This window comes from Macaca nemestrina, chromosome 17 (assembly GCF_043159975.1).
Source record: "Macaca nemestrina isolate mMacNem1 chromosome 17, mMacNem.hap1, whole genome shotgun sequence".
In the NCBI taxonomy this organism is placed as follows: Eukaryota; Metazoa; Chordata; class Mammalia; order Primates; family Cercopithecidae; genus Macaca; species Macaca nemestrina.
Window position 1 is genome coordinate 20,636,914 of NC_092141.1, and position 24,174 is coordinate 20,661,087.

Genomic DNA, 24,174 nt, shown 5'->3' on the forward strand with positions numbered 1-24,174 from the left:
TTAAAGTCTGTTTTATCAGAGACTAGGATTGCAACCCCTGCTTTTTTTTGTTCTCCATTTGCTTGGTAGATCTTCCTCTATCCCTTTATTTTGAGCCTATGTATGTCTCTGCATGTGAGATGGGTCTCCTGAATACAGCACACTGATGGGTCTTGACTCTTTATCCAGTTTGCCAGTCTGTGTCTTTTAATTGGAGCATTTAGTCCATTTACATTTAAGGTTAATACTGTTATGTGTGAACTTGATCCTGCCATTATGATAGTAACTGGTTATTCTGCTCGTTAGTTGATGCAGTTTCTTCCTAGCCTCGATGGTCTTTACATTTTGGCATGTTTTTGTAATGGCTGGTACTGGTTGTTGCTTTCCATGTTTAGTGCTTCCTTCAGGGTCTCTTGTAAGGCAGGCCTGGTGGTGACAAAATCTCTAAGCATTTGCTTATCTGTAAAGGATTTTATTTCTCCTTCACTTATGAAACTTAGTTTGGCTGGATATGAAATTCTGGGTTTAAAATTCTTTTCTTTAAGAATGTTGAATATTGGCCCCCACTCTCTTCTGGCTTGTAGAGTTTCTGCCGAGAGATCTGCTGTTAGTCTGATGGGCTTCCCTTTGTGGGTAACCCGACCTTTCTCTCTGGCTGCCCTTAAGATTTTTTCCTTCATTTCAACTTTGGTGAATCTGGCAATTATGTGTCTTGGAGTTGCTCTTCTCGAGGAGTATCTTTGTGGCGTTCTCTGTATTTCCTGGATTTGAATGTTGGCCTGCCCTACTAGGTTGGGAAAGTTCTCCTGGATGATATCCTGAAGAGTGTTTTCCAACTTGGTTCCATTTTCCCCCTCACTTTCAGGCACCCCAATCAGACGTAGATTTGGTCTTTTTACATAATCCCATACTTCTTGCAGGCTTTGTTCATTTCTTTTTCTTCTTTTTTCTTTTGGTTTCTCTTCTTGCTTCATTTCATTCATTTGATCCTCAATCGCTGATACTCTTTCTTCCAGTTGATTGAGTTGGTTACTGAAGCTTGTGCATTTGTCACGTATTTCTCATGTCATGGTTTTCATCTCTGTCATTTTGTTTATGACCTTCTCTGCATTAATTACTCTAGCTATCAATTCTTCCACTCTTTTTTCAAGATTTTTAGTTTCTTTGCGCTGGGTACGTAATTCCTCCTTTAGCTCTGAGAAGTTTGATGGACTGAAGCCTTCTTCTCTCATCTCGTCAAAGTCATTCTCCGTCCAGCTTTGATCTGTTGCTGGCGATGAGCTGCGCTCCTTTGCCGGGGGAGATGCGCTCTTATTTTTTGAATTTCCAGCTTTTCTGCCCTGCTTTTTCCCCATCTTTTTGGTTTTATCTGCCTCTGGTCTTTGATGATGGTGACGTACTGATGGGGTTTTGGTGTAGGTGTCCTTCCTGTTTGATAGTTTTCCTTCTAACAGTCAGGACCCTCAGCTGTAGGTCTGTTGGAGATTGCTTGAGGTCCACTCCAGACCCTTTTGCCTGGGTATCAGCAGCAGAGGCTGCAGAAGATAGAATATTGCTGAACAGCGAGTGTACCTGTCTGATTCTGACTTTGGAAGCTTCCTCTCAGGGGTGTACTCCACCCTGTGAGGTGTGGGGTGTCAGACTGCCCCTAGTGGGGGATGTCTCCCAGTTAGGCTACTCAGGGGTCAGAGACCCACTTAAGCAGGCAGTCTGTCCGTTCTCAGATCTCAACCTCCGTGTTGGGAGATCCACTGCTTTCTTCAAAGCTGTCAGACAGAGTCATTTGCATCTGCAGAGGTTTCTGCTGCTTTTGTTGTTGTTGTTGTTGTTGTTTAGCTGTGCCCTGTCCCCAGAGGTGGAGTCTACAGAGACAGGCAGGTTTCCTTGAGCTACTGTGAGCTCCACCCAGTTCGAGCTTCCCAGCGGCTTTATTTACCTACTTAAGCCTCAGCAATGGCGGGCGCCCCTCCCCCAGCCTCGCTGCTGCCTTTCGGTTAGATCGCAGACTGCTGTGCTAGCAATGAGGGAGGCTCCGTGGGCATGGGACCCTCCCGGCCAGGTGTGGGATATAATCTCCTGGTGTGCCCGTTTGCTTAAAGCGCGGTATTGGGGTGGGAGTTACCCGATTTTCCAGGTGTTGTGTGTCTCAGTTCCCCTGGCTAGGAAAAGGGATTCCCTTCCCCCTTGTGCTTCCCAGGTGAGGCGATGCCTCGCCCTGCTTCAGCTCTCGCTGGTCGGGCTGCAGCAGCTGACCAGCACCGATTGTCCAGCACTCCCTAGTGAGATGAACCCAGTACCTCAGTTGAAAATGCAGAAATCACCGGCCTTCTGTGTCGCTCACACTGGGAGTTGGAGACTGGAGCTGTTCCTATTCGGCCATCTTGCTCCGCCCCCTCTTCAATGTCTTTGAAGGAGTTTGAGAAGGATTTTCTTTAATTCTTGAAATCTTTGGTGGAATTCACCAGTGAAGCCATCTGGTCCTGAGTGTTTTTTTGTTGGGGGATTTTTGACAACTGATTCAATTTCCTTAGTAGTTATAGTTCTGTTCAGATTTTCTGTTCTTCATGATTCAGTATTGGTAGGTTGTTTCTGGAAATTTACCATTTCTTCTAGGTTATTCAATTTGTTGATATATAATTGTTCATTATAGTCTCTTACGATTCTTTTTATTTCTGTGGCAACAGTTGTAATATCTCCTTTTTTATTTCTGTTTTTATTTTTTTTTGAGTCTTTCCTTTTATTTCTGGTCTAGCTAAAAGTTTGTCAATTTTCTCATTTTTTTCAAAAATCCAACTCTTAATTTCATTGACTTTTTAAAAATTCCTTTTCTATCCTCAATTTATTTCTTCTCTAATTTGATAATTTCCTTTCTTTGCCTAACTTTAGGCTTAGTTTGCTCTTTTTCTTGTTTTTTGAAGTGTAAAGTTACATACTTGATTTGAGATATTTTTCAAAGTCAGCATTTATTATTATACATTTCCTTCCTAGCACTGCTTTTGCTGCATCCCATAAGTTTTGGTATGCTGTGTTTTCATTTTCATTTGTCACAAGATGTTTTCTGATTTCCCTTTTAATTTCTTCTTTGATACATTGGTCGTTCAAAAACGTGTTAATTTCCAGATATTTGTGAAATTTCCAGTTTTCCTTTAGCTGTTAATTTCTAGTTTAATTTCATTGTGATCAGAAAAGATACTTAATATGAACTCAGTGTTCTTGTGTTTGTTGAGATTTATTTTTTGGCCTACTATGTGATCTGTTCTGAAGAATGTTCTGTGTCCTTTGAAGAATGTGCATTCTTCTGCAACTGAGTGGAATGTTCTGTACGTGTGTTTGGTCCATTTGGTCAATAATGTTGTTCAACTCTGCTGTGTTTTTATTGATTTTCTGTGTGAATGTTCTATCCATTATTGAAAGCTGGGTATTGAAAGCTACTATTATTAAATTGCTATCTATTTCTCTTTTCTCAGTTCAGTTCTCCCAATGTTTGCTTGCTTTATTTATTTATTCAATTTTTTTTTTTTTTTTTTTTTTTTTTTTTTTTTTTTTTTTTTTTTTTGAGATGAAGTTTTGCTCTTTCACCCAGGCTGGAGTGAAATGCATGATCTTGGCTCACTGCAACCTCCACCCCCTGGGTTCAAGCAATTCTCCTGCCTCAGCCTCCTGAGTAGCTGGAATTACAGGCGTGTGCCACCACACTCAGCTAATTTTTGTATTTTTAGTAGAGACGGAGTTTCACCATGTTGGCCAGGCTGGTCCCGAACTCTTGACCTCAGGTGATCCACCTGCCTTGGCCTACAAAAGTGGTAGCATTACAGGCGTGAGCCACGACGCCTGGCCCAATGTTTACTTTATATACAGCATTTAAGTGCTCTGATGTTGGTTGTATATATGTTTATGGTTGTTCTATCTTTCTGGTGAATTGACCCTTTTATCATTTTATGATGTCCTTCTTTGTCCCTTGTGACAATTTTTGACTGAAAGTCTATTTTTTCTGAGATAAGTTTAGACACACCTGCTCTATTTTGATTCCAATTTTCATGAACTATCTTTTAACCATTCTTTCACTTTCAGCCTATAAGTGTCCTTGTATATAAAGTGAGTCTCCTACAGACAACATTCAGTTAGATCTTTTTTTATCCATTGAGCCACTCTGTGTCTTTTGATTGGGGAGTTTATTTTATTCACACTTGAAGCAATTTTTGATAAAGAAATTGAACTACTTTTGTTCCTAACACTTCTAACACCAAATGTGTGAGTTTTTTCCTGCTGACCTCAAATATATAGTATCTTTTTAAACACCAATTATCCAGTTATCTGGACACCAATTGTGTGTCCTATCACTGAATAAAATGCTAACTACCCAGAGTTAGTATCAGACTCCACAGTTTAATCTGTTTGTTTGTTTGTTTGTTTTTGAGACAAGGTCTCACTCTGTCACCAGGCTGGAGTGCAGTGGTGAGATCACAGCTCACTGCAGCCTCGACCTCCTGGGCTCAAGCTACCCTCCTACCTCAGTCTTCCAAATAGCTCGTACTAAAACTACTCATGCCCCAGCACACCTAGCTAATTTTTGTATTGTCTAGACAGGGTCTCACTGGGTTGCCCAAGCTGGTCTTGAACTTCTGAGCTTAAGCAATATGCCTGCCTCAGCCTCCCAAAGGGCTAGGATTACAGACATGATCCACCACACCGAGCTGCTACATTTTTTTTTTCTTTTCTTTTTTTTTTTTTTTTTTTTTTTTTGAGACGGAGTCTCACTCTGTTGCCAGGCTGGAGTGCAGTGGCACTATCTTGGCTCACTGCAACCTCTGCCTCCCAGGTTCAAATGATTCTCCTGCCTTAGCCTCCTGAGTAGTTGGGATTACAGGCGCCTGCCACCACGCCCAGCTAATTTTTTGTATTTTTAGTAGAGACAGGGTTTCATCATGTTGGCTGGGATGGTCTCGATCTCTTGACCTCGTGATCTGCCCACCTCAGCCTCCCAAAGTGCTGGGATTACAGGCGTGAGCCACCGCACCGCACCCATCCCAGCTGATACTTTTTAATTTTAACAGAAGATCTGAACTCATATGCTTCTGGTAAAAATGAGTCAAGATGTATAAAGACAAAAGTTGACTAAACTATAAGAAGAAATTTATAAATTAACCATGATAGGAAGAGACTTAAATATATATCTGTTAGTAATTGGTAAGTCAGTTGGACAAAAATTAGTAAGGAAATAGGGTATTTTAAAAACAAAATGAACAGCTTGATTTGTTATAACAAAACTAAAGAATACATAATTTTCTCAAGCATACATGGCATGGTTTTAAAAACTGGTTACCCAATATTCCATAAAGCAAAAGTCAAAAAGTTTTATACGAGTTGTTATCATAGGGACAGTTTCTATAATTACAGTGCAATTAGAGTACAAATTAGTAATAAAGAGATAAAAATATATGTGATTCAATTCTAAAACACAAAAGATTGAAAACAAGAAAATACAAATTGCACTATTCATAAACAGAAAACAATATGGTTGTCTACGAAGAAAGCCCAAGAGAATATACAGAAATTGTTGAAATTGATAGGAATTTCGGCCGGGCGCGGTGGCTCAAGCCTGTAATCCCAGCACTTTGGGAGGCCAAGACGGGCGGATCATGAGGTCAGGAGATCGAGACCATCCTGGCTAATACGGTGAAACCCCGTCTCTACTAAAAAATACAAAAAACTAGCTGGGCGAAGTGGCGGGTGCCTGTAGTCCCAGCTACTTGGGAGGCTGAGGCAGGAGAATGGCGTGAACCCGAGAGGAGGAGCTTGCAGTGAGCTGAGATCCGGCCACTGCACTCCAGCCTGGGTGACAGAGCAAGACTCCGTCTCAAAAAAAAAAAAAAAAAAAAAGAAATTGATAGGAATTTCGTAAGACTGCTGAATCTTAGAATAACTGGATTCCTGTGAAGAACATGTTACCATAAGAAAATGCTATAAAAACCACTTGCAAAAGCAATAAAGGGTATAATGGCTTGGAATCAAGATAACAAAAACATGCATGACTTCTGTGGAAAAGACATCATAAAACTTTATTAGAATTTAAGACCTAAATGCATGGAGATAGGACACACCACTGCCGTGCATAGGCAAACTAAGTATCTCTCCAAAAAATGCTTTCTTTGATTTAATCTAATTCCAAGAATATGCTGAATATTTGTTTGTTTATGTATTTATTTTTGACAAACTGGTTCTAAAATTTGTATGGAGAGACAATGGGGCACATATAGCTAAGAGAATTCTGAAAATGGAAACAGTGTGGGGAGACCAGCCCTACAGATGTGGAGACGTATCATGCTGCATCCTCGTTGCTGCTGTTTGGGGTTGCCAAAGGGTCGAGCACATGGAACAAAGATGCTCAGAGCCTAGGAGCTGCCAAAGTACATAATTCTGGATGATGAGGATGATGTTGTTTCCAGTCCCTTTTACCCAATTATTAAACGTGCTTGACCCAGTATTTTCCCCCCAGTTTTCCCAACAACCCAAAGTAGTCAAAGCTCTGTTTTACCTAAAAAAAAAAAAAAATCCACTGGAACACAACAGTAAAAAGAATTTCTAGAGCATTAGGAACTATAAAAGATGGATTTGAAAACTTTCTTAATGTTTAAAACTGCTGGGAAAAATTACCATGCCTGTATATACTATGTTTGCAAATTTTGGAAAATAGAGAAGCAAGAAAAAACTGAGATATAACTCTAAAGTAGGCAGTTTTGAACAAGTCTGGTGACCGCACAATTAGTAATATCCTGCATAAAGCGTGGGCAAAGTTGGGCATGACCTGTACTAATGATAAAAGTTTAAATAAGAATTGTTAGAAATTCCTATACATTCAGCAAGGTACATTGCAAATAATAAAATGAAAAAGACTATTACACTATCTGCCTTAATATAAACAACATGCATCATGATTTTATTTATGTATTTTCAGGACTCTGCATTCATTGTCAATGTTAAAAACAGAATTAACATTTAGTTGACCAGGTGTGGTGGCTCACGCCTGTAATCCCAGCACTTTGGGAGGCTGAGGTGGGCAGATCACAAGGTCAGGAGATCGAGACCATGCTAGCCAACATGGTGAAACCCCATCTCTACTAAAAATAACAAAAATTAGCTGGGCATGGTGGCGTGTGCCTATAATCCCGGCTACTCGGGAGGCTGAGGCAGGAGAATCCCTTGAACCAGGGAGTCGGAGGCAGAGCGACACTCTGTCTCAGAAAACAAAAAAACAAAAAAACAAAACACAAAAAAACAGAATTAACATTTAGTTTTTCCTACATTTAAAAAATGTCATTTTAAATTGGTTCCTTAAGATTCAAAGATCCATAAGAAATAACTAATACACTTATATTTTTACTATAGGATATTTTTTCAAAACAGCAATCACAGGAATTAAAACATTTATATGTGATGTTACAAATAGGTTGATATTTAACACCAGAAATTAATTTGGTGTATTATCCTCACATTTGTAATAAAACAAACGTCTAGGTTCACTCCCCTTATAATCTGGTGGTTCCTTCTACCTTGTTGGCCACTGGTTCCACAACACAGCTAGATAGTACTATGTTCGCAATAATCTATGGGCTTTCCTTAGGGGGAGAGAATCACAGGGGCTTACCTAAATAAAGCCATGCCATTTTATTTTGTCTGATTTTGGTAGCAACCTGATTCAATAAAACAATTTCTTTTAGGATATTCATTTTATAGTTATTCCTGTCTTGCCAAATATACTGGTGATTTTATTAAAAATTTTAGGATAAAAACTTAACAATGCTAACTTTTCTATCTTAAATGAGTGTTCTGACACCTAAATAGAACAAGAATGGCTACTAAGTCATTCATATTTTTTGGTGCAAAGCTATTAGTTTGGGTCATATTAAATTGCTGACTTTTTGACCTGCAAAAGTGGTGGTTTCAGATGCTTCAGCCTGTATATCCTGGAGCGAGTGGTGGCTTTGTGATTGTTAGGAATTAAAACTTACTAAGCTCTACACAGATAAAGGATATCAGAAAGATAAACTAGATGAGCAACTATTTGTCCGTAAATCAGAAATACACATGTAATTGAAGTATTACAACACAATATATGAACAGCTTAAGAGCTGTAGAAAAATCGCCTTACTGTGTCCAGAGGGGATGTTGTTGGTCCAGCCAGCTCACCTGCCAGGTCTCTGGTTCCTATGCCAGTCCTTTTTGTGTTGGAACCACAGATACTAGTGTTCCCCCAAATATTTACTTACATGATGATATTATTGCTGTCATTATTATTGTTTGTAATATCCAGCAGATTTCCTGGGGGCATGAATGGTACTTATGTCCACATGCCCAACACACAGGGCCCAGCAAATACAAGATGTGCAGTAAGTGTCAAAGCACGGGTGGTGACAGTCATAGGCCAAGCACTTTCCCAAGCATTATGCTACATAAAATAACTTTAAGAGTGCACTGTGGCCAGGCATGGTGGCTCACACCTATAATCCCAGCACTTTGTGAGGCCAAGGCGGACGGATCACGAGGTCAGGAGATCAAGACCATCCTGGCTAACACAGTGAAACCTCATCTCTACTAAAAATACAAAAAGTTAACCGGGTGTGGTGATGGGTGCCTATAGTCCAAGCTACTCAGGAGGCTGAGGCAGGAGAATGGCATGAACCCGGGAGGTGGAACTTGCAGTGAGCTGAGATTGCGCCACTGCACTCTAGCCTGGGCAACAGAGCAAGACTCCACCTCAAAAAAAAAAAAAAAAAAAAAGTGCATCGTATCATACCTTCATCTTGCTCTTGAATCAGTATTTTTTTTGTTTTGTTTTTAAATTTATAACATCAATGAGTAAGGAAATGCCTAAAAATCACAATAGGAATCTCTTAAGACTTTAGCAATAAAGTTCTGATAATTGAAATCCTAAATCTTCTCAGACAGGTGCTTTTATGGTGAAGGCAGATTGCTATTCCTCACATGGTAACTGCATTTAAGTTTTATGCAGTGGCTACATTGGAAAGAGCAGTGGCGTGCTTAATTGCATGGAGAATGTAATCTCACACCTGCACCCATGACCACTTATTTTTCTGTGGTCAGGTTTATGAACAGTGAACACTGGTCCTCAGATGGCCTCACTAAATACATTACTATGTTAGTAAGTGTTCACACAAGCAGTTTTATTTCCCTGCTATTATGGATGATGAAAAGAGTCAAATTCTGTAAAATATCTGAAGAGACTTATTCTGAGCCAAATGTGCCCAAGGTCGTTGGGGCACATCCTAGTTTATACATTTAGGGAGACACGAGACTCGGTCAGATACATGTAAGATGTACATTGGTTCAGTCTGGAAAGGCAGCACGAAGCAGGGAAGGGGAGGCTTCCAGATTACGGGTAGATGGAACAATTTTCTGATTGCCAGTTGGTTGAAAGAGTTAAGTTATTAACTGGAGGACTTGGAGTCGGTAGAAAGGAATGTCTGGGTTATGATGACAAGGGGTTGTGGAGACCAAAGTTTATCATGCAGATGAAGCCTCCAGGCTTCAGAGAGAAGAGATTGAAAATGTTTCTCAGCAGACTTAGTTTGTTCCACTGGTAATTCTGAAAGGGAGGAGGGTGTAATGAGGCACCCCTTGTCCCCCATCATGGCCTGAACCAGTCCCTCAGGTTAGCCTTGAAAAGCCCTTGCCCAGAGGAGGGGTCCATTCAGATGGCCAGTGGGCTTAGAATTATATTTTTGATTTACACTATATATTTACAAATGTAACTTAATACTTCTTGAACTGCAATGAAAGGCTATTATTTGCTGTATGTTGTTCAGAATAACATTAAGGTAGTTGTATTTGCTTCCTAAGGCCAGTGACACAGAAGTTCTTTCCCATAAGGAGCTCCTGCCAGTTACTCGGGTTGTTAGGATGGACACACACCGGCCATGTTCTGAAGCGGCTTACATGCTGGGGTCTCTGCTCTGCCAAAGGGACAGTAAGTAGTGGCAAGAGGAACTGTCTTGGCTCACTAATAATACATGTCCATGTTTTATGGGAAAGTTAGCTGCATGGGTTAAAAACAACATTATATGCCCTGGTAATCTGTATTTCATTAGGAATAATTAACTTGAAAAAGCAATGTATCTTATAATTGGGGAAAAAGTGATAAAAATTATATTACCTCTGGGTTATGTCTCTTCGATACAGTATTTAAATAAGACCACAGCTGTAAAGACTAATGGAATCATCTGAAATATTATATCACTTGTTGGCAAGTGTTTTATCCATACCTACTTTACTGAAAGCTAAGATCGCTAAAATTGGTCAGCGAATGAGAAAATGCAAGGACAGAGCCATCAGGCCTATTGGCTCGTTAGCACCTCTGACAACTCTGCATGTTCACAGGGAAACCTCCATGACCTCAGCTCCCCCAAAACAGGCAAAATGAAACACATGTATTCTAGCTTTGATCTCGTCTCTCGTGAATATGCTGTGTCCAGGACTTCTCTGTCATCACTCCCCAGACGCTGGAAGAAAGCCACAGCCATGCCAGGAGTGGAGCCAGGGAGTGCAGGACACGGCAGCAGCAGCCACATAAGATGGGCTGTCTACACACAAGGTGGGTGTGCCCATGGAGCAGGTTGCAGAGAAACTGTGGGAGATCACAGACTGCAGAGATCATTCTGGCATTTGGCACTCTAAGGAAAGTATAAGGCAGTTCTGTCTGATTATTTAAAATAGAATCGTTTCTGTCCCAAACCCATTTACTTTAGGAAGAGATAGGATTCCATTCTTGAGATGTCTTTGACTGCTTCTGTTGGATCTGGTGGCAGTCCTTTCTGCATTTCTCAGAGGATCATCAGTGCAACACCCTGAGGAAAGCAGTAACATAGAAATTACACAGTTCTACTGGAGATTCACCTTTATCCAAATCGAAGATGAAGCATTTTGGGGGCAATAATAGGATGTTAATTGTTAATCAATTCTGGGTCCTGGGAATATGAGGGAGTTTAATTATCTATATTTTATATTCCTCTTTTAAAATCTTTAAAATTTAAAAGTTTAAAAAAAACGTCAAAAATGCCATGATTGGCCGGGCGCGGTGGCTCAAGCCTGTAATCCCAGCACTTTGGGAGGCCGAGACGGGCGGATCACGAGGTCAGGAGATCGAGACCATCCTGGCTAACACGGTGAAACCCCGTCTCTACTAAAAATACAAAAAACTAGCCGGGCGAGGTGGCGGGCGCCTGTAGTCCCAGCTACTCGGGAGACTGAGGCAGGAGAATGGCGGGAACCCGGGAGGCGGAGCTTGCAGTGAGCCGAGATCCGGCCACTGTACTCCAACCTGGGCGGCAGAGCAAGACTCCGTCTAAAAAAAAAAAAAAAAAAAAAAATGCCATGATTATTTTATCTTGAGATATTTAAGGGTTAGAGATACTTGAAAAATATACACAAAGCAAGAGTCTGGCATATACATATTCCTAATATAAGCAAAACTGTGTCATTCCAGAGATTTTGGCATGTTGAATGGGCACCATGGTGATCTACAGTCTTCAAGAACAGTACACTTACACCTTCAGTAAGAACTCCAGCTTCCCTGCAGCTTTATTTCCTGAAGGGGTCATGCTGACCAGAGAGGCGGCCACACTGAGCTTCCGAACCACCGTCCCCCCGCTTACAGCTCTACAAGAGCTCCTTCCGCGAGGAATACCTTCCAGTTGTTCTCACCTTAAATGGTGAGTGTCCTCAGCATAACAACAAGAGTGAGGCCAAATATTATGACCATAACAAGGTGGGGCCTTTCAGTGTTCAAACCACAAACAAGAAACTCGACAGCATTCCCTGCAACTGTCATTCTATTAGCATTGGTTTATTTTTCATTATAGCCCTAAATATTTATCAAAAAAGTTAAATTTTGGTGATTAAAATTAAGATACCTTTCTTCCATAAGATTTTGATCATTTTTATGTATTTGATATGAAACTGTGCTTCCTGTTGCCAGAAGGCCTTTCCTTCTCTATATGAATAATCTAAATTGTTAATCAATTTAGTTTAAAATAAGAGCTATTATCTTATCTATGGAAATTATTTCCTCCTCTTAAACAAAGTAGCACTTCATCCATATAAAAGCTGATATCCATATCCGCAGCTGCTCTTCATCCATCGGTAGCTGGGAAGTCGCTCGTGTCATCCCTGCGTGAAACAGAGAAGTGGAGCGGGAGTTACCCAGCCTGTGCCCCACCAGGGCTTTTTCAGGCGTGCACATTGGAGAGCAAAACCAGCCTTCAACCTTGCCTCATGGCACGTGAGAGGAGAAACTTCTGGAAGCACCTCCACACTCTCTGATAGGATCTGGCATAGGCAACAAGAGAGTTGTAAAGTCAAGAGTCTATCTGTGAAGGAGACCATTGTGTGGGTAAAGGGTTTAGATATTGTAGTAAACCACTTCTCTCTTTTCCATGTTCCTTGATTATAGCAGAAACATTAGGAAAGAAATCCTGGTTGTGCAACGAAAAACAAATTATGCAAATGTCAGTAATACATTAAAATGCATTAAAATAAGTCACAGTGAAAGAAGTTATAAAAAATGTTTTCAAGGTTCATCTGTGTTGTAAGAGGTATCAGAACTTCACTCCTTTTCATGCCTAAATTATATTTTATTGTATGTATATACTACATTTTGTTTTTTGAGACGGAGTATTGCTCTGTTGCTTAGCCTGGAGTGCAGTGGCACAATCTCGGCTCACTGCAAGTTTCACCTCCCGGGTTCACGCCATTCTCCTGCCTCAGCCTCCTGAGTAGCTGGGACTACAGGCGCCCATCACCACGCCCGGCTAATTTTTTTGTATTTTTAGTAGAGACAGGGTTTCACTGTGTTAGCCAGGATGGTCTTGATCTCCTGACTTCGTGATCTGGCCATCTTGGCCTCCCAAAGTGCTGGGATTACAGGCATGAGCCACCACGCCCAGCCTATACTACAGTTTTTATTTTTTTATTTATCTGTTTTTTTAAATTATACTTTATGTTCTAGGGTACATGTGCACAATGTGCAAGTTTGTTACATATGTATACATGTGCCATGTTGGTGCGCTGTACCCATTAACTGTCATTTACATTAGGCATATCTCCTAATGCTATCCCTCCCCCCTCCCCCCACCCCACAACAGTCCCTAGTGTGTGATGTTCCCCTTCCTGTGTCCAAGTGATCTCATTGTTCAATTCCCACCTATGAGCGAGAACATGCAGTGTTTGGTTTTCTATCCTTGTGATAGTTTGCTGAGAATGATGGTTTCCATCTGCATTCATGTCCCTACAAAGGACATGAACTCATCCTTCTTTATGGCTGCATAGCATTCCATCGTGTATATGTGCCACATTTTCTTAATCCAGTCTGTCACTGATGGACATTTGGGTTGGTTCCAAGCCTTTGCTATTGTGAGTAGTGCCGCAATAAAGATACATGTGCATGTGTCTTTATAGCAGCATGATTTATAATCCTTTGGGTATATACCCAGTAATGGGGTGGCTGGGTCAAATGGAATTTCTAGTTCTAGATCCTTGAGGAATTGCCACATTGTCTTCCACAATGGTTGAACTAGTTTATACTCCCACCAACAGTGTAAAAGTGTTCCTGTTTCTCCACATCCTCTCCAGCACCTGTTGTTTCCTGACTTTTTAATGATTCTAACTGGTGTGAGATGGATTCTCATAGTGGTTTTGATTTGCATTTCTCTGATGGCCAGTGATGATGAGCATTTTTTCATGTGTCTGTCGGCTGTATAAATGTCTTCTTTTGAGAAGTGTCTGTTCATTTCCTTCGCCCACTTTTTGATGGGGTTGTTTTTTTCTTGTAAATTTGAGTTCTTTGTAGGTTCTGATATTAGCCCTTTGTCAGATGGGTAGATTGCAAAAATTTTCTCCCATTCTGTAGGTTGCCTGTTCACTCTGACAGTAGTTCCTTTTGCTGTGCAGAAGCTCTTTAGTTTAATTAGATCCCATTTGTCAATTTTGGCTTTTGTTGCCATTGCTTTTGATGTTTTAGACATGAAGTCCTTGCCCATGCCTATGTCCTGAATAGTATTGCCTACGTTTTCTTCTAGGGTTTTTATGGTTTTAGGTCTAACATTAGATTAGCTCTAATCCATCTTGAATTAGTTTTTGTATAAGGAGTAAGGAAGGGATTCAGTTTCAGCTTTCCACTTATGGCTAGTCAGTTTTCCCAGCACCATTTATTAATTAGGGAATCCTTTCCCCATTTCTTGTTTTTGTCAGGTTTGTCAAAGATCAGATGGTTGTAGATGTGTGGTATTATTTCTGAGGACTCTGTTCTGTTCCATTGGTCTATATCTCTGTTTTCTTACCAGTACCATGCTGTTTTGGTTACTGTAGCCTTGTAGTATAGTTTGAAGCCAGGTAGCGTGATGCCTCCAGCTTTGTTCTTTTGACTTAGGATTGTCTTGGCAATGCGGGCTCTTTTGTGGTTCCATATGAACTTTAAAGTAGTTTTTTCCAATTCTGTGAAGAAAGTCATTGGTAGCTTAATGGGGATGGCTACTACAGTTTTTAAATCCAGTCATCTGCTGGGTTGTTTCCACCTTTTGACAATTGTGACTAAAGCTACTATTAACATTTTTTGTTTGTTTGTTTTAAGACGGAGTCTCGCTCTGTTGCCAGGCTGGAGTGCAGTGGCGCGATCTTGGCTCACTGCAAGCTCCGCCTTCCAGGTTCACACCAATCTCCTGCTTCAGCCTCCCGAGTAGCTGGGACTACAGGCACCCGCTACCACGACCAGCTAATTTTTTGTATTTTTAGTAGAAATGGGGTTTCAATGTATTAGCCAGGATGGTCTCAATCTCCTGACCTCGTGATCCACTCACCTCAGCCTCCCAAAGTGCTGGGATTACAGGCGTGAGCCACTGCACCCGGCCAACATTTTTTTTTAAAAACAGAAGTTAAATGCTTATAAAAACTGAATGGTAATGCAGTATTGCCTAAGGCTTTGCCATTTAATAATATAAATATCACATTAATGATAACTTAGAGCCTCACTCAGTTTTCATATGCTTAACTTCAGCCTTTTCCTTTATTGAATGAAAATGGAGGGACTTGATTGTTGGTGTTTTTTAAGAGTTGGGTTCTCATTCTGTCATCCAGGCTGGAGTACAGTGGTGCAGTCACAGCTCACTGCCACCTCCAACTCCTGGGCTCAGGGAATCCTCTTGCCTCAGCCTCCTGAGTAGCTGAGACTACAGGGATGCACCAGCATACACAGCTGAAAATGGAGGAACTTGGAAAAAATACTCTTTATTATAACCTATTTGGTCTTGACTTTTGAAATAATTAGAATTGGATTTAAAATTTGATCCTGGAATAGCCATAAATGATCATTATTCCAGGAAAAGTAAATATTGGTGCACCCAAGTAAATGCTTAATAGATTCAAATTTTATTAAATAAATTAAAATGTGCTTTAGAACCTGCATTCACAGTTTAGTACTTCATTGGTTTTACTTTACTTGGCAGCCAAATGTTTATCATAGTGACGATGGGGATATGCTGATGAGAATTATTATAAAATTCTGTTTTGGCCAATTAAAATTGTTACTCCAAGAATGTAAGACTTAGAGCAAAAATTTATAATAAATCCTAAAGAGAAAAGATACACATTCAGCACTGTTCCTCCATAGATCTTGCTAGGACGTAACCTATAGTCAAGGTTTTTTGTTTTGTGTAACAATATTTAGCAATGAGATTGCCAAGTTATCATTGTTATTTGACCATTTAAAATGCCAAACTATCCTCACTGGTTTGCCTTTACCTGGCAGGGAAATGTCTGAGTTATCATAGTGACTACTGGAGACGTGCCAGTGGGAACCCACTCCCACTAGGTACAAAAGAACAAATGCTACAGCAAATTAACCTGAAGGAAAAATCAACATTTGGCTTAAATAGGAATACGTATTTAAAAAGCACCAGAGGCCAGGTGCAATAGCTCATGCCTGTAATCCCAGCACTTTGGGAGGCTGAGGCAGGTGGATCACTTGAGGTCAAGAGTTCAAGACCAGCCTGGCCAAGAAGGTGAAACCTTGTCTCTACTAAAAATACAAAAATTGCCCAGGCATGGTGGTGGGCGTCTGTAATCCTGGCTACTTGGGAGGCTGAGGCAGAAGAATCACTTGGACCTGGGAGGCCAAGTTTGCAGTGAGCCAAGACTGCACCGTTGCACTCCAGCCTGGGCCACAGGAGTGAAACTTCTTCTCAAAAATAAATAAATAGCACCAGAGTATTTAAATTATGCATTGTCACTTGGTTTTGAAGAATAACTGTTATGTGTTGAATCTGTATATATCATACATTTTTCTGCTTGCATTACAAATTTCCTATTGACATAAGAAAAGCTTTGAGGTTTAAAATATGTATCTTTGTGGATTATACCAATTATAGATACTTAAAACATGAATAAACATGTTAATCAGAATACAAAGAGACAGAATTCTCTTTCATCACAGAGAGAATTCAGTGATTCAATGCTGTCAAATCCCTCATGTTGGAGACAATTTTAGGAAAGCAGAAGAAAGAGTGTTTCCCCCATGACATGGATCCGAGACCCTGTATTGCAAATGCAGGAAGCATTGGCTATTTTGAAAGAAGCTCCTTGTCATATTCATAATTTCCCAGGGAGAGACAAGGTAGAAACTGCTCTCGCCTGAGCTCGTATGTCATCCTAAATGCTACCTGTGAGACCACCAGGACCTTCCACGAAAAATGCTTCCACCCTGACTCCCTCACTCGGCCATCAGGCATAATGTAGAAACTTGGCATTTTTCTAAAAATTCAGGAAAGGGGAAATCAAAGCAGACATCAGCTTCACAAATGATATATTAATCAGGGCTCAAATATGAAAATTATTATTATTATTGTTAGTCGGAGTCTCGCTCTGTTGCTCAGGCTGGAGTGCAATGAAGTGATCTCGGCTCACTGCAACCTCCCCCTCCCAGGTTCAAGCGAGTCTCCTGCCTCAGCCTCCAGAGTAACTGGGATTACAGACGCCCGCCACCACGCCTGGCTAATTTTTGTATTTTTAGTAGAGATGGGGTTTCACCACGTTGGTCAGGCTGGTCTCAAACTCCTGACCTTGCAATCCACGTGCCTCAGCCTCCCAAAGTGCTGGGATTACAGGCTTGAGTCACTGTGCCCGGCCAGAAATTATGTAATGATAAAACTAGAGTTAAGTTTATGGGAAGAAGAGAAAGAAGTATTCGTTTTCTTTTAGCAAATGAATACATTTAAGGCTGTGGCTCGGGTCCTGCCTTGCCTGTGGGTTGAGGTGAGATGTGTCCAGTGCTCCCCGCTACTCTTGCAAACAGGACCTAAATATTCTGCAGAGAGGCATTCTTTCTGGCTGCTGGTCATTTTCCATAAAAACACACTTTACTATTTAGGCATTACATTCCTAATGCCTTTATTATTTTTTCTTCTTCACAAAGAATTACATTGAAATATAAATAAGTTTTCACCTTCTTTCCAGGTGTGCATTCAGACAGTCCCAGTCATTCAGGAGGCTGAGGTGTGAGGATCTCTTGAGCCTGGGAGTTCAAGGCTGCAGTGAGCCATGATTGCATCACTGCACTCCAGCCTGGGTGACAGAGTGAGACCCTGTCTCAGAAACACAGTTAATTCTTTTCTTTTTGCTCATATATAAATTGTACTTTTTAAAAAATATTTAAATATCATTTAGAGCAAATCCCCTTGTGGCATGTTTGTGATTGCTGCTTTGGTACTTGAGACTCAGCCAGGTCTGTTTTGTTCTAAACAACTGCTGGGATCTGTCTTGTTTTTTCAGCGATTTGTACATTGATTCTCCTGGTCATTTCTTTTACCCCTGTGTATAATAGCACAAACCTGGAAATGTTAGAGAAGACACATAAATGGGCATTTAAAATACGTTCAGAAGCACAGTAACTATTAAAACTAGCATGGCTTTCAAACAGATGATGATGAATAAAATTGTGGCTTTTATTTTCCAAACAGGAAATGCTATGAATTTTAGTGCACCGAAAACCAGTGTGTAACAGAGAGTGCAGCCTGACTGAAAGATTTTTAAATTTTGTTTAAAACAGTGTCATAGTATAGGAAACCAGAAAGAATTGGAAACACAAATGAAAGAAAGAGACTGCTCCCTGCAACTTTTAGCCATGAGAGTAACAGTACACATTTAGATAGAAAAGGCTATGAGATTCCAAAAAATTCAAAGACACTAGTGAGTTTCAGAGAATAGCAGGATATAACCCAGTCCTTGGTGGTCAGCTGAACCATATTATGACTGTTTTTTAACATGGAAGAAAGAAGACTCTGCTCCCTATTTAAAAACCTGCAGTTGAGCTGTGTACTCTCTGTCCCAGCTGATAGTCACAGCCTTGTCCTTACTGTGAGCAGAGTGAGGAGCTGATCATCTCACTAGTGTGCAAGCTCTCAGACTTGTTCTTTACTAGAGTAGGTGCAGTCTGGGTGCAGTGATGGTTTCTCTCTGTGCCCAGAGGGCGGCTCCCTCCTTCACTGCCAGGACAGATGTCAGTGTGTGTTCTCCCAGCCAGTAGGACAGATGCAGTCAGTGAACAAAACAAACATAGACACACACACACACCTTCCTCCCTCAGCAACCCCAATGCCTGACAACAGAGGTGAATCATGCTACTCAAAGTAGAAAGTTGCCATCAGTAAGTGAAACTGACAAAAGGGTATCTTAAAAGACAATTGCTTCAAATTTAATATCTGTAAAGAAATATGCAGCTGATTATGGAGTTGATGAAGAAGTAAACTGCATGATATAAAGGGGAACATAATAAACATATTAGTAATAATAATTAAAGGGAACATAATGAATTTCATTATATACATTTTTTCTTTTTCTATAAGTTAATATATAAAGGACAATAGCATGGAATTAAAGGTGTTGTGTTTTTATTCAAAAATGACTTTTTTTTTTTTAAACAGAGCCTCCCTCTGTTGCCCAGGCTGGAGTGTAGTGGCATGATTTGGCTCACTGCAATCTCCACCTCCTGGATTCAAAAGATCCTCATGCCTCAGCTTCTTGAGTAGCTGGGATTACAGATGCCGAGCCACCACACCCAGCCAAGAATATTTTCAAAAGCATGTCTCTCAGGCTATAAAAATTGAAGTTGAAATTAAGCAATAAAGTTTATAGCCTGAAGCAATTAGGTCTATGAAAATAATAAGTATTCATTTTATTTCTAAGTAAAAGAGATAAATCAAAGGCTAATAAAACATTTCATTTGGGATAACTTTCTTTTCAGATGGCTTTCATTCTGATTTTGCTGTTACCTTCAGATCAGTTAATATGTAGAAGACGATTACAATATGTGTTGAGATTTAGAGTATAAACCAAGTCTCATTTCATTAACTAATACAGACCAACAGGTTGGTTAAGAAAGGAACCATTAATTTTACAAAGAGAGTTGTCCTAAACTGGGACAAGTTTTCCAGTACTTAATTCTTTTTTTTTTGAGACGGAGTCTCACTCTGTCGCCCAGGCTGGAGTGCAGTGGCCAGATCTCAGCTCACTGCAAGCTCCGCCTCCCGGGTTCACGCCATTCTCCTGCCTCAGCCTCCCAGGTAGCTGGGACTACAGGCGCCCGCCACCACGCCCAGCTAATTTTTTGTATACTTAGTAGAGATGGGGTTTCACCATGTTAGCCAGGATGGTCTCGATCTCCTGACCTCGTGATCCGCCCGTCTCGGCCTCCCAAAGTACTAGGATTACAGGCGTGAGCCACCGCACCCGGCCTTAATTATTTTTACAACTCATTAGTTTTTTTAAATGGCAAATAAAATTGAATATATGTTATGTAAAACCTGTTTAGAAATAAGCAGATTGTAGAATGATTACATTGCGCTCAGGAACATATGCATACTTATTTTTTGTGGTGAGAACACTTCTTGATTTTCAAGAATACAATACATTAACTGCAGTCACCATGTTGTGCGATGCATCCCTTAAACTTATTCCTCTTGTCTAACTACAATTTTGAATGCTTTCACTGTCTCCCCAAACCCCTGCCTCCCAGCCCCTGGTAACCTCCATTCTACTCTCTGCTTCTGTGAGTTCAATTGTTTGACATTCCACATAAGTCAGATCACATGGTAGTTGTCTTTTTGTGCCTGACTCATTTCACTTAACACAATGTGCTCCGTTAACCTCCTGTGAATCACAGGTTCTAACCTGCAATTGCTCTAAGTGTTTTCATTCCCTTTTCATGGTTTCTACTAAGAATTCCAGAGCTCAGCTGCAAGGTTTTCACTGCTTTGGAAGTTATTCACTGTTTTTTTTACATCTTATCCACAGACACACAAATAAATTGTCCAGTGCAAGTGCAGCGGCTGTATGCCCTTCCTGTGAAGGCAGGCCGGTTTGACATCTATTAAGCAAATCCATCTCAGCATTCTTAACAGCCTTTATAGTGTTTGATATCAAACTCAGTAATTTAAAAAATATGCCTCTGTCTTTGTAAGACTACCTGGGTTGGAGAAGACTTATGCAATATTCAACTCAGCAGATAATGTATATAAAAATTATTTCATAAGATTTAATGATCTTGAATTGATTTAACTGTTTATATGTCATACTTTGAAAAAGCAGGGCAATTATAAAATTTAATAATGACATCTCCATAAAAAGCAATAATTCATATTCTACTTTAAAAATATTTTCTCTTATGTAGAGGAGTAAGTGGCATCCTAGTGGCACCAGAAGGATGTATTGGTGAGCTTGTGCAGCGGTCCCTAAGTTAACGCATGTTGCTTTATTTGACTGACACTGATGTTCCCATCTTAGCTTCCGGCAGTTAGGTGGGCAGAAAACCCAAAGTTAGTAACTTTGAACAGTTCCATCAATGTTAGTAACTCAAGGGCCAAAGTGATGGATTAAACAGCCAGTCGAGTCAATCTCTGGTTCACCCTCATGATGACAGAATGCTTTTAGGTAGTGAGGCAGTGCTTAGTCTCAAGGTAGCCTCCCTTCCCCTCATGCATTACCTGGTGTTTGTGGGCAACAGTGTGGATCCTCTATACATGCCCGGGGTTTTGGGTGTGGAAAGGGTGTGCTGGGGTATACCCTGGGGCCTCTGCAAGTGCCTGACCCATAGATGCTCCCTGGGGCCTGGTAACTGGGGGCCCTGGTGGCTTACAGTGTGGAAGTTGGAAACTTCACCATAATCTGTGGCCTGAGCTTGGCCTCAGGGAATATTCCTGGGTGGTGTCAGCTATACATCCTCCTTACTCCATGTCACAGGGGAGCAGCGACTCTCTGAGATGGTGGCATGGGTGGTGAAAGAATTTACCAAGACAGTTGTAGGTAAAGAAAGGCAAATTTATTGGACACCACAGAGCTTATGTGTTTGTGGTGATGTGGGTGTGAACATACAATTATGTATAGTGCATAACGCTTGATGAAAATAATAAATGATGTTAATGTTTTATGTATTTAATATCGTATACTTTTAAATTGTTATTTTAGAGTATATGTTTACTACTCTTTTTTTAAGTTAACTGTGAAGCAGCCTCGGGCAGGTCCTTCAGGAGGTTTCCAGAAGAAGGCATTATTATCAAGGAGATGACAGCTCCATGCCTGTTACTGCCCCGGAAGACCTTCCAGTGGGACAAGATGTGGAGGTAGAAGACAGTGATATTGATGCTCCTGACCTGCTTAGGCTTAGGCAAATGTGTGTGTTTGTGTCTTGGTTTTTAAAAAAAGGTTTTAAAAGTAAAATCAATAAATAATAGAAAAAAGCTCATAGAATAAGGTTAAAAAGAAAGAAAATATTTTTGTATAACTATATAATTTGTGTGGTTTTTTGTTTATTTGTTTGAGACAGGGTCTCACTCTGTCACCCAGACTAGAGGGCAGTGGCACAATCACGGCTCACTGTAGCCTCGACCTCCTGGGCTCCAGAGATCCTCCCACCTCAGGAGGACATCAGTCCTCCAGACAGACATCAGGCCCCGGTGGACACCAGGCCCCAAGTGGGACACAAGCCCAAGGCGGACATCAGGCCTGAGGAGGACATCCGGCCCCTGGTGAACATTAGGTGCAGGTGTCCAAGCAGGCCCTGAGTGGACATAACAGTGTCTAGGTAAGGAGTTGACCTTGGAGGAGGGTGAGCAGTCAGTAGCCCAGTGGAGTCCTGAGTAGGTCTTATGGAAGGAAGGGGCTGTGGAGACGGAAACTTAAAGAAGCAGACTCACTTCCTTGATGACAGACCCGAACAGAACTTAGAACTCTAGTAACCAGGTGCCCATATCCTAGAGTCAGCCCCGTGGCCAGCTTACTTGGTGAGAGACGCTCAAAAGAGAGAGATGTTCTCGTGTGGCATCCCCACTGCCCAAGGCTGCTCCTTCAGGAATGGCAGAAGAGCCTTTTCCGACGATGCTGACGAAGGCTTATCCCTCACCCCAGACGCCTGTGGCCCTTTGTGAAAACGCGCACCCAGGTTACCACAGGGCAGCCTCACCTCACCGGAGATCCCATCGGGCCTGCATCTGCACGTTGTCCTTGTCCAAGAGGAGATTCGGGAGCCTATCCGGGCACAGGCACATGGTGAGGTGGCCTGCAGTCTGGAAGGCTTTGTGGGGTTGGTGCTTTTCAGCTGGAATTCTTTAAATTCAGTGAGGTTGTTTCTGTGTTTGGAAATTCCAGAGGAAAGTGATTGACGTTGGTGATCTTTCTCCTTTTTCAGCTCCTGCCGCACGTGCAGAGAGAGGGGAACTTCCAGCGCCCCTCTGTGGAGCCAGAACCCGCAGCATGGGAGGGGCCCCTCCAGAGGCCATGCTGCAGCTAGAGCAGCAGCTCCAGAGCCCTCCGGGCCCTGCACCGGTACAGCCAAGGACCAGCCCAGTGAGGAGCTGCCCGACCTCAGGCCACCTGCCGTAGTCACTGGCCTCAGCCCTGGAGCTGAGAACATGGCTGGAGATAGAGGTGTTTGAGGACTGGAATTCCTTTAAATTCAGTGAGGTGGTTTCCATGTTTGGAAATTCCAATGGAAAGTGACTGACATGGGTGACCGTTTCCCCTTTTTCAGCTCCTGCGCCATGTGCAGAGAGAGACGAACTTCCAGCGCCCGCTGTGGAGCCAGAGCCCACGGCACGGGGAGGGCCCCTCTAGAGACAGCGCTGCAGCTAGAGGCGGCAGCTCCAGAGCCCTCCGGGCTGTGCACCGGTACAGCCAAGGACCAGCCCAGTGAGGAGCTGCCCGACCTCAGGCCACCTGCCGTAGCCACTGGCCTCAGCCCTGGAGCTGACAGCGTGGCTGGAGATAGAGAGCGGGTGGCCAGCACCACCCTAGACAGCAGCTCCCACACTGCCCCTAGTCCCGGGCATGGTGGGAACCATGGAGTCAGAGACCAGGGTATGCAGCCTCGGCTCATCTACCTCACTGGAAAGAGGCTTATTTTATTCACCAGAGCCACATCCCAGGTGCAGCAGGACCTTTGCATTCTGCCAGTGCTGGGAGTATCTATCTGCGCACAGGAGGTGCTTGAGAGCAGGAACAGAAGCCTGCAGGAAAGGGTTCCAGCAGCTCCTCCTGCTCCCAGAGTCAGCCTTGTCTTCTATGAGAGCAGGAAAAGAAGCTTGTGAGAAAGGGTTCCAGCAGCTCCTCCTGCTCCCAGAGGCGGCCTCCTGCTCCGGGCGTGGAGGTCTCTCTGCTACTGGGCTTCTGGGCTGTTTGCTCCTGATGTGCTCCCCAGGATGGGCTTAATGGGCGGGCAGGGGGTGCGAGGACCAGAGGGCGGCTTCAAAGGGTACAGCAACCAAAGCTTCCAAACTCAGCACTTGTGCTTCGGTCTCTCCATGCTGCCACCTGCCCTAGGATTTATTCATAGTGTTAAATTACCAGTTTATGCAAATGATGTTTCATTAAAGCTCAACTTTTTGAAAGTTCACGCCTTTTTTAGCTCCCTAATGTTAGATGGTGTTTTTGAGGCGATCCTGAATATCTCTGATAGTTGTGTCTTTTTGTTGTGGTTGTTTGTGTGATTGAGTTACCACCAAATCAACTGTTATTGGAAACCTTTCAGGTATGGCTTTTAGAAGACCTTGACCTACTCTTGCCTGTTTTGATTCTCCAGTGTATTGTGGAAAGTGGGATCATGTAGTTTCATGTCTCCAGCAGATAAGTCACCTTTTGCCATCA

At 41.9% G+C, this 24,174-nt stretch overlaps 1 protein-coding gene across 23 annotated transcripts in view; it reads left to right on the forward strand.

The window, feature by feature from the left end:
- Positions 1-23,939, forward strand: part of LOC105493322 (contactin-associated protein-like 4) — a 78,196-nt gene extending 54,257 nt beyond the window's left edge. For 9 of the 23 annotated variants that reach the window (XM_071082515.1, XM_071082516.1, XM_071082520.1 and 6 more), the window contains 7 exons: positions 9,838-9,964; positions 10,470-10,588; positions 11,480-11,705; positions 12,119-12,381; positions 21,530-21,656; positions 21,860-22,581; positions 22,721-23,937. In XM_071082515.1, coding sequence (XP_070938616.1) covers positions 9,838-9,964; positions 10,470-10,567 — 225 coding nt within the window. In that variant the 3' untranslated portion in view covers positions 10,568-10,588; positions 11,480-11,705; positions 12,119-12,381; ... (1 more) ...; positions 21,860-22,581; positions 22,721-23,937. Of the gene's footprint in view, positions 1-9,837; positions 9,965-10,469; positions 10,589-11,479; positions 11,706-12,118; positions 12,386-21,529; positions 21,707-21,855; positions 22,582-22,720 lie in introns of all 23 variants that reach the window. The other 14 variants (XR_011615496.1, XR_011615494.1, XM_071082517.1 and 11 more) reach the window with 12 other exon arrangements.
- The last annotated feature ends 235 nt before the right edge of the window (positions 23,940-24,174 follow it).